Genomic DNA, 11,241 nt, shown 5'->3' on the forward strand with positions numbered 1-11,241 from the left:
CATCTGCCATCAGGGGAGGCAGAGTCAGGAGGCCACTATACACATTAGCAGGTTGGCCGGTTATAAACAATGGCCGTCCATAATAGGGAACTTAAGCTCAACTCCCCGAATGGAGAAATATTGTTTAAAGTGAAACTATCTATAGGGAAGATTGCTCCACACGGCGACTGATGTTCATCTGAAAACCACAAAAAACGCCAGGATATTTTTATATCATGAGAAGTATTTTCTCACGAGAAAATTATCTTGATGTCATATCGAACCTGTACATTGCCCTGACTAGGAAAGTTTTGGCTGTTGATAAAATGAAGCAACCTATTGAGTCATCACAAGTTATATACTTTAAGGGAAAACCGTCACCCCAGATTAGCGTATGTAACTGGTCACGTTCCTACATTCCTTTTTTTTTTTTTACTTAAAATTACGACCATATATTTACAGTGTGTATACATAGCCTTAAAGGGGTTTTCTACTTAAAACTAACTTGTCCCCTATCCCTGGGATAAGAGACAAGTAAGAGATCTACCCCCAGCGATCTCCAGATCGCCCTGGCTTCTTTTTTTTTAATACAGTCACATGCCGACCCGCGGCTTTATTTATTCTCTAGGGAGACGCCGGCTCTATGCATCCACCTTCTCCAGGCAGCAGGATTCAAATGCTGACCGTTCGGGTTCATGAGAATCTCTGTTTCCTATTAATAGTGCTTGTGTCTCTTTGTTTTAGTGATCGATGGGTGTCATATCTCTTGGACCCCGCAGATCAAATCCTGATATAATAACAAAAAGTTTGCTGGTAGTTACCATTCTAAAAAACACTGTCTGTTATTTTGCAATGACGTCGGTGCTTCATACCGATTTGTGATTTCAGCTCCAAGGCATTTTACTAGAGATCTGCTGATGATGTGTATACTTGTGCAAAGTGTTTTAATGTAAGAGCCGTACTACACGGCACGATTTATAGAAGGAAGTGAGCACCGATCTGTCAGCTCAGCGCTCGCTGCCTGTGCTATTACATGCACAGACAGCGAGTGGGGTGGGGGGCAGCAGGGGCTGCCCCAACAATTCTTAAATCGCATGGGTGGCCCATTGAATGAAGTCAGCGGTACCCTGCTGCCACTGCTCCTATTACACTGAGTGACATGCAGTAGACCATCGCTATTGTTATCATGATTTTTCAACCTGTTGACATTTTTTTTAACAGGTGATATTACACCAAACAATTAGTGGCCCGTAATCGGCTAAGTACAGCTGATAATCGTTTGGTGTAATAGTGCCTTTAGGCTGGGTTCACACTGCGTTTTTGCAGTCAATTTAACAGATCGTTTTTTTAAATGGTTACATTTAACATACAGGAAAACCATGTTTTTGTGTACGCTAAAAAAACACAAATCCGTTTTGATCTGTTTTTTTTATAATGGAAGTCAATGGGAAAACTGATCCAAAAAGATGGCACACAATTGCATCCATTTTTGCATCCTTTTTTCCACAAAACTGATAAGTTTGTTAAGTCACTTAAGACGCAACTAATATGTGTACAAGGTGGGTAGAGGGAAAGAGATTCCCACCACAATTTGCACACAAATTGTTTTCTAAAAAAAAAAAAAAAGGCTCCAGTTTGTCAAAATCACTAAAAGTTTAATAGGAACATACTGCCTGTGCTTGGGTACAAAACATATACATAGATCCCAATTATTTAGTAATGTCCAATTGTCTATATCCTCAGAATTGCAAAGTGCTGTAGAACAAACATCATTATTTTTCTCAAAGAATATATCAGGTATGTGAAGTGGTGAGAATGATAGAATGGGATTATGTACAGCTCATAGTGTTCCTCAACCTGAGGCTCTCGCTATCAGAGCACATGGAGGTTTATAGTCCTGGAGAGCCACAGGATGACAAGCACTGCTATAGGCAATATGATATATCCTAAAGGGAATGTACAGATTTGGCTGCTTCAGACCTTCTAGAGATGAGCAAACCTTGAGCATCCGGTGGCTGAAGAAGCTGGATCCAGCCCTAGGTAGTCCTGGAAAACATAGATACAGCCTCAGGCTATGTTCACACAACATACGTTTTGAATAAATCATTTGCAACAACGGCCATGATTTATACAAAACATACGTTGTATTGAAATGAATGGAATCCCGGCCGGCGCGTATACACATAGTATACGCTCCGGCCAGGATTCCATCCGGCTGCATGAAAAACTGACATGTCAGCTTTCTGCGGCCGCTATTCATTGAATAGTGGCTGCAGAGAACCTGTCAGTTCACACAATGGAGCGTGTGGCTCCAGCCACACACTCCATTGTGTACATTGGTGAATTGGGATGCAGGCGCACACGGGTGCGTCCGCATCCGAATTCACCAGGATTGTAGATCATCCGGCTGGTACTGTAGTACCGGCTGGAATAATCTTCAGTAACACCGGCCGTTCTGTGACCCGGGTTCACACGGCTGGTGTTATACGTATTGTGAACCCGGCCTAAGGCTGTATCCATGTTTTCCAGGCAGGCTTAGGGCTGCTTCCAACTTCTTCAGCCACCGGTTATCAAATACCACACTATTTCTAGAAGCTTTCGGTGAATCCTACACAATTGCATCTTCAAACAGAATATAGCAATGATGCAGAAGTGCTGCTGTACAGGCATAAGGTTGTATTGGATGTATCCTTGGGAATATTTTGACCACAATGGCCAAATAGTGTACATTCCCCTTCACTGTATTCTTTTTACAATGATGTATGACCTGTGTGGGGGTATCGGGTAAAGAAGAATGTATTATGTGACATTACTGTCACATAAAAAGGCAGCTGAACACTCTAAAGGGCTAATGTGAACGCCACATTTATATAGGATATTTTGCACTATATATTTCCAACAGGACACAAAATGACAGATATTATTTAATAGAATAAGGTTATAACAGACACAGATTTCAGGATTAGTGACAGATAACCACGTTGAGATAGGAAAGGAAAAATGCAAAAAGTTTCTCCATCAAAAGATCATTAATTTATTCATGAAAAAATTAATGCACAGAAGCACTACTCAAACACACTAGTACTTTTAGTATAAAAAGAAGACAATAAAGTTGTGGGGGTGAGAAGTATAAAGGAAAATAACAATAAGTGCTTGGCAGATGGATGCACACAATGGAGACCATGGATTTGTTATTTGGTTCAAGTGCATCACACAGATTCAGGCACCTGCTCCCTAAAGCATTACAAAAAAAAAATAAAAAGAATAATTATCTATATACACAAAAAAAATCTAAAACAAAACCATCCTAATATACACATACTCCTGCAAAGAAAAAAAAAGTGTTTCCTATAGCACCCTTCAAATCGGTATCCAAACAATCCTCTAGTCTCCTTCACTGAAGGTAGAACCTCAGGTTACCTAAACACTAGACATCCCTCCTAGGGATTAGAGTTAAATGCACTACCACTATCTCTACGCAGCAAGACAGAACACTACCTATATTATCCCTACCTAGCATCTCCTGACTTCACCCACATCCCTCTAGAATCTCACACCCCAATAGCTGGTTGGGTGCCCAGAATTATCTCAGGAGGACTAGCCTAAACACTCAAACACTGGACGGATGGTCTCTGGCAATGGGAGACAGACTAGGGGATAGGATTTGCAATGTTGCTGCGCAGTATAATGAATAGTATCTGTACAAAGACAATGAACATGTTGCACAGTATAACAATTGTATGACATACACCAAGTTGGTTTACAGAGTCTTTACAGAGGCGTATCCTGCTTAGATAATCCTGCACTGCGATTGCGCCACCAATGCTGTAAAGGAGGCTTTGTCCAAGAGAAAATATTTCGATAAATCACAGGCATTCATGTCGTTGGTACATTGCAGTTATACACGGTGTCTCTTCATATTGCAACAGATTAAGAGTTATAGACTGGAACATCCAAATATATAGATGCGATATGTACTAGATCTGGGACCACTACCGATGACCCAGGTGTTCTGGTCAGGACAGGTCCCTATGCGCTTCATTATTATGGATCACATCACCATGGTCTCCACATAGAAGGGGTTGGAGGCTGAATCTCCGGGGTCCTCTCACTGTCCTCAACAGTTTCCATCCCACTTTTCCCAATTTCAGCTTCATCCATATCCACCTCAGAACAGCTGTCATCAGAGGAGGATCCCAACAAGCCAAGAGCACATGACGGATCAGAAGATGGCGAATCCAGAAGCACATCCAGAACAAGATCTTGAAGACTTCCCTCACTTAAAGGCATGGACTCCAGTAGGTGGTTGAGTAAGTCGGCAGCCAAGCCAGAATCAATGCCTGGACAGCTGGACACAAAGGTGTGCACTTCATGCATGCACTGGATGTAGCCGGCTGCAAACCGCTCACTGGCTTCCCGCTGTAACCGGTCCGTTTCTGGAGAAAGCAAAAAAAAATTAAAATTAACAACAGTCATCTAAACCTATAGGGCACACAGACAAGAGCGGCCAAATTCACAAAGCAGGTAACAGTTCTGTATTTATATTATATATATATACACACCAGCTGATCTTGTCTGAAGGATCCGCTGAACGCGCTTCACTGTAAGTTCAAGAACTTCCGCATTCTCCATCTTTGATTGAAACTGTTGAGAGAAGATATCAAATTATAGTATGGGAAAAGCCCAAGAGATGGCACAATACATTTATATTCAGCTATTCTTTCGTTGGCAGACTTATTCACTCCACAGATCTGATCTCCTGATTTGAATGTAAAAATTAAGTGACATCTTCTTGGTCATCAATAGTTCCCGCTAAAACCCACCTCATTGTCGGCTAAGATGCCTCGAAGCTCCTGGAGACTTTCATTAATCCTGGCCCTCCTTCTCTTCTCCACTAGAGGTTTCCTTGTCTGGGAAAAAAAAAAGTTAAAAAAAAATTTAAATGATGCCAAATTATACCATGAATGACTAAGGGCCATAAAGGCCTGAAACGCATCGCTTGTGTTCTGACATTGGTAAAACTGAATCGAGCTTTGACATTTTTAACAGAACCCTGTAGATGGTTGCTGGATTTGAGAACTGGATTGTCCTAGCTCTAACCTTTAATGCATACGCCCCATGTAAATGCTGGATTTTTTTTTCTTCTAAAAATTACATCAGGTTCATAAATTTGCAAAAAATAAAGAACCAACTATATGGCCATGAAGAACTGATAAACTGGGCACAAGTGCCACTTTGTACCAGCAAACATAAGTAATCCTACAATATAACCTTTAGAGTGCGTTGACACATACAGGATCCGCAGCAGATTTGATGCTTCAGATCAGATATCAATGTAACTAAATAACTGAACACAGCATCAAATCTGCTGCGGATCCTGTATGTGTGAATTGGTAAGTAATTCGGAATCGGTCCAGCACCTGAAATCTTTCACTTACAAGGCTTCTCTACAATATAATCATAGTCCGCTTATGAATTCCTCTTGCATAAGTATAATTTAAGAAAATTCAATTGTACTCTATATAGGAAGTTTGACTAAGGTATATTTATCCAGTAGTAGCAGTATTCTCAGCAAAAAAAACAGGACTGGGTCCATAATTTTTTTTTTTTTAAATCTCTAATGTAGTTTTTCCCTCAATGTCAGTTTCAAACCTTGTTTTGGCTTTAAATTTGGACCAAAATGCAAGACGTAACCCATCTATCAGCAATACAGACCCTAATATCTGCCATATCCATAGAGTGCTATGCACCTAATAATCCAGTATACTGCATAGCTACATTAGGAGAAGAATCAAGTACAGAAGAAGCTGCACTTAGTATAATATTGGGGGGGGTCCTTATGAGGCCTGACTACCATAAGCAACTACCCCGACATGGGTTGAAGAATCCAAGCTGTAGGTCAGCACCTAAAACGAGCAATATTTCTAAACTAAAATCCATGGGAGGAATTTATCAAAGGTTTCTGTGTATACTGGAGCAGTCGCTTATTTGCGGTACATGAAGTGTTATGCAAAAAAATATAGCAATTTTCAATCGTTACACAACTTTCCATAAAGCACTGATCAATTCTCCCTAATATACTAAGAAATATGCAGAAAATGTGCAGCGTGTGAACATCGCCCTAATACCGCCTGCATCCAGCACATACACGTTCTACCCATAAACAAGCGTACACAATGCTACCCCAACAGGCCTTACTACATTACTAGCTGGTAGCCAAACACTAAACATACAAGAAAGTAGCACACCGCCATAGGGGTAGCCTAAACACTGCAGAATGACACACAGCAATAGATACAGTATGCAAAGAGATGCAAGTTATTATAGCTGTATATAAGGAGAGGTGACGTCACACAATTATATATATATATATATATATATATATATATATATACAGTAGAGGAGTATATCCACTATGCACAGGGATCGGTCCATAAGGCGACATGACAATAGTAACAATGTATCCGCAGCTCCTCCCCCGGCCGGGACCGAGCACACAGCGAGGCCTACAGGAGCTCGGTGCTGCCATCCGCGGGATCCGCACAGGGTCGCTCACCTGCCTGTCCCCCCGCTCCATGGTGACTGAGTGCCGCCGCTATAGGTGACCAGTGAGTGTGCACAGGGAGAGCGCTCACACCTGCCTCTCCCCCCGGTCCATGTGACTATATACAATCGTTCTATCGGGCTCTTTGTGACGTCACAATGCGGCTGCTCGCACTCGCCATATACCCTGCCTTATTTGCATGTGAATGAGAGGCCGCTGCTGACGTCACGTGGTACACGGTCCAATCCCCGGGCTCTCTATTGTCCCAGGCGGCAGCTGCTGTGTAGCGCAGGAGAATGTTGCGGGGACGGGACGGAAATATTCGGCTTGTTGTCGCCGCCCGCGGCTCTTTTTTTTACTGGTGGCTAAAAGTCTGCTGGGTGTGCAGAGTCATTTATGTTATTATTTCTATAACTGTGTACTAGGCAGGTGCTACTGAGGCTGTGGGAGTCAAATCAAATTGTGCATAACAAATATATGAAAATAGTGAAAAAACACAGGGTAAAAAAGACATACCAGGTATAATTACATATATATATATATATATATATATATATATATATATATTAATGTCTAAAAAAAAAAAAAAGTACTACGTACTACACTACACACTACATAAACCATCGTGGAGAACAAAAAAAAAAAAAAGTTTTTTTTTGTGTGGCATTTTTCATGCTAGAATGCTTGTGTCTGAAAGAAGCCGGAGGAATTATATTTTTTCGCTGGCTCTAGTTGGACGTCAATAGGGAGGTTTAAACTTTACCTACATCTACAATGCTTTTTACTTTGTGGCTTTTTTCCACCACTTTTTTTTTTTTTTTTGGGGGGGGGGGGAATATTTTTTTTTCATATAGGTTGTGGTGTTTTTCTCCCAGAGACCACCATAGGTTTTAATTTTTTTTTAATGCTCAAAAAATTGTATGAAAAATGTCATTCACTTGATAACTATTTATTTGGACGGTTAGAGGGGTAGTTCTACAAAAAAAAATCCTTCAAATCAGTTAGTGCCAAAAGGGCCAGAAATTAGAAACTAACTTCTGTCAAAAAAAAAAAATCTTGTCTTCCACTACTTATCAGCTGCTGTATGTCCTGCAGGATGTGGTGTATTTTTTCCAGTCTGGAGAGCAGGAGAAGTTATCTATGAGGATTTGCTGCTGCTCTGGACAGTTCCTGACATGGACAGAGGTGGCAGCAGAGAGCACTTTGTCAGACTGGAGTGTATATACCACTTCCTGCAGGGCATACAGTAACAGATAGGTACTGGAAGACTGTAGATTTTTTAAATAGAATTAAGTTACAAATCTCTGGCACTTTCTGGCACCAGTTGATTTCAAAGAAAGTTTTCTTTTGCTGAACTACCCCCTTAATCCAGCTGAGTAGCTCTCTTTAATGGGTCTTTTAGTAGTGGCAGCTACTAGCGATTTTCTAGATTGGCGCTTACTTACTGAGCCTATTAGCTCGATAATCATGCGGCAAGGTCTGCACAGATATTGTAAGTGATGTCCATGCAGCCCTTGCTTCAAAAGTCTAAAGTAATAAAATTTATACAAACCTGTCCATGCTCCCCGGCGTCCTTCTCACTTTTATCCACTGTCCGCAGCCACCAATGGAACTTCAGAACGGGTCTCTGAAGTGACATGCTGCTCAGCCAATCACTGACTGAGACAGGACAGTGCTCCGGGCAGTGACTGGCTGAGCAGACCGGCTCTGAAGTTCCAGCAGTGGCTGCAGGCAAAAGCAAGAAGGACACCAGGGTGCGCAGAGAGGTGTGTATAGGATTTAATTTTATTTTCCTAGTCATCAGCCATTGGCCGTGCATCGTTATTACATGTAGCGGGTTCTTGATTGTTGAAACTTGGGGTCATTTCGTTTGGGGAAAAAATACTATAGAGGGGGATCTGATCATGATGGACAGCACAGAGATCTTTGTAGTGATCTTTGTATACCTAGGCCTGTAACCATGACAAGGAGGCATCCTCTACGTCTAGAGCTTTGCTTTGGCTTCCCCGTGCATGATGGGAATTGTAGTTTTGCAACAGCTGGAGGGCCGAAGGTTCCCTATCCCTGGTCTAGAGGAAAGAAGATTTATTTTCTTTGGCGTTCTGATCCCTAGATCACATGTGATGGAACATTACTCCAGAGATTTATTCTATTTGGCAGATTTAGGGTCAGGAGGCATCCCCAACCCCACTCCCCCCCACCCCCGGTTTGGGGCATTTGGCATCTGCCACATAAGAGCTTTTTGCCTTCCAGTAGGGCTATCAATTGGACTTGATTTATTTTTTCAATTTTATCAACTATTTTACTATATCCGCACCACAAGTTCAACATATGAGCGGCAAAAAAAGATATTATAAATTAATTTGTGTAATGCCAACTTTCATCTGTTTTAGGCCACATTCACACAATGTTTTTTTTTTAATTAAACAACAGCCATTGTTTTAAGTTTGCAACAACGGACATTGTTTAATCATAGCAGCCGATCGCATTAACCCCTATGGAATCCCTGCCGGAATTCCATGCGCCGCACAGAAAACTCACATGTCTATTTCTTGCGGCCGTTATTCATTAAACAGGGGCCCTACGAAATAGACTGCGCACACATTGTAAAGTGCGGCTCTGGCCATACTTTACATTGTCTGCTATGACTAATTGGAGTCCGGGCACACCCAAATGTGACCATATTCCAATTAAAAAGAAGTGAAGTGATGTGCAGTATTGGCCAGGTTGAACATCTCAGACAGCAGCCGTTCTGTGGCCGTGTCACAGAACAGCCGATTTTTTACCATGTCTGAATGTGGCGCAAAAGAAGAGCTGCTGTTCCTGAAATTCCTGACAAAACAAAAACAAAAAAAACAGACAAAACAAGAGAGAAGCTTCATAGTGTACACCAGGATAAACCTAATACAAATGGATGACAATATATAGTACCTGGCCACACCAAGTCCTCCATAGTGGGAGCCACTCCGGCTAATGGAGCCTTGATCTACTCCTGTGCTATTAATGCTTATTCCAATGGATTGGAAATCTTCTGTGTATGAGGCTGTACAACATGGACCCTGGCATTACTTCTTAAATAGTACATTACATCCAGATGCCACAGCCTTACCTTCCCATCCACAAGGTGTCGATTACCTTTAATGTGTGGTGGACCTGTCCTTTTGATGTGTCCAGTAAGTGCAGCCTTTATTGGGAACTTTACTGAAGTTCAAAGCTGCGGGGGGCAGACCTTCTTACTGCCTGCAGTCCTCTGCTGAGGGTCTGGGCCATTTGCACATTGCCGCCTAATTATACGAGGGTCTATAAACTTGTTTGGACAGCATGGGGGAAGAAATGCTGCAACTGTTCATGGAGTAATACAATGTCTTTGAACATGTCCGTGCACATTATACGTTTTCTTAGGGTTAGATGACAATCTGTAGTGTGGGATATATAGGGATCAGATATGGAGAATAAATACCAGCACTCCCGGGTTAGAAAACATCAGGGATGACAGACGCTGGCCAAAAATACCCTAATTTTATAGACTACCCATGAATTTATAGACAAGGGACAACCCTAGAGGTGGGGAGCTAGCTGTCTGCCGTTTAGGCTTGGGCTACACACTGTTTTCTGGTCACTTAACCAGAAACCACTGTGTTATTATCTCACATAATATGAATATGAATATTTTGACGCTGTGCACATATCTTATTTAAAGTCCCGTGAGAGTAAAAAAAGCAGAATAAACAAAGTATACTCACCTATCCTTGTGCCCCATATCATCAATTCCGGGTCCAGCTCTTCCAGCTGTAACGTCACACTGCCAATCAGTGACATTGCAGCTGAAAGAGTAGGTTACTCCTTCAGAGGAAAGATAGGTGGTTTCCAGACAAAAGGTTTGTCAGATGCCTGTAAATTCACAGGAAAGTAGTCTCAAAAATATTAATGTGTCTGATTCCTTGTGAAGGAGTGTGTGCTTATTATTATTATTATTATCATGTCACAGGAAATGCTGACAATGTGCTCATATATCAGTATCTAAACAAGCAAGAAGGTGGGCACCGCACTATACAACAGAGTGTAAGTATCAGAAGGTGGGCACCGCACTATACAACAGTGTAAGTATCAGAAGGTTGGCACCGCACTATACAACAGAGTGTAAGTATCAGAAGGTGGGCACCGCACTATACAACAGTGTAAGTATCAGAAGGTGGGCACCGCACTATACAACAGAGTGTAAGTATTAGAAGGTGGGCACCGCACTATACAACAGAGTGTAAGTATCAGAAGGTGGGCACCGCACTATACAACAGAGTGTAAGTATTAGAAGGTGGGCACCGCACTATACAACAGAGTGTAAGTATCAGAAGGTGGGCACCGCACTATGCAACAGAGTGTAAGTATTAGAAGGTGGGCACCGCACTATACAACAGAGTGTAAGTATTAGAAGGTGGGCACCGCACTATACAACAGAGTGTAAGTATCAGAAGGTGGGCACCGCACTATGCAACAGAGTGTAAGTATTAGAAGGTGGGCACCGCACTATGCAACAGAGTGTAAGTATTAGAAGGTTGGCACCGCACTATACAACAGAGTGTAAGTATTAGAAGGTTGGCACCGCACTATGCAACAGAGTGTAAGTATTAGAAGGTGGGCACCGCAGTATGCAACAGAGTGTAAGTATTAGAAGGTGGGCACCGCACTATACAACAGAGTGTAAGTATTAGAAGGTGGGC

General features: G+C 42.0%; 1 protein-coding gene across 1 annotated transcript; it reads right to left on the minus strand.

The window, feature by feature from the left end:
• Positions 1–2,890: 2,890 nt before the first annotated feature.
• On the minus strand, positions 2,891–6,739 carry HES6 (hes family bHLH transcription factor 6). The gene is made up of 4 exons (XM_069973923.1): positions 6,536–6,739; positions 4,803–4,889; positions 4,542–4,623; positions 2,891–4,415 (listed from the first exon to the last, which is right to left on the minus strand). Exons 1-4 carry the CDS (start codon positions 6,554–6,556, stop codon positions 4,036–4,038), a joined length of 570 nt encoding a protein of 189 aa, XP_069830024.1. The 5' UTR covers positions 6,557–6,739; the 3' UTR covers positions 2,891–4,035.
• Between the last annotated feature and the right edge of the window lie 4,502 nt (positions 6,740–11,241).

This window comes from Dendropsophus ebraccatus, chromosome 6 (assembly GCF_027789765.1).
Source record: "Dendropsophus ebraccatus isolate aDenEbr1 chromosome 6, aDenEbr1.pat, whole genome shotgun sequence".
Taxonomy (NCBI): Eukaryota; Metazoa; Chordata; class Amphibia; order Anura; family Hylidae; genus Dendropsophus; species Dendropsophus ebraccatus.

What these genes read in the sequence shown, in the direction of transcription:
- HES6 (XM_069973923.1), bottom strand. Translation starts at nt 6,556, where the DNA reads ATGGAGCGGGGGGACAGGCAG. An exon ending in TGGAGCGGGGGGACAGGCAG is followed by an intron (nt 4,890 to 6,535) that starts GTGAGCGACCCT and finishes TTTTTTTCCCAG; the next exon opens with ACAAGGAAACCTCTAGTGGA. An exon ending in GCATCTTAGCCGACAATGAG is followed by an intron (nt 4,624 to 4,802) that starts GTGGGTTTTAGC and finishes TTCTCTCAACAG; the next exon opens with TTTCAATCAAAGATGGAGAA.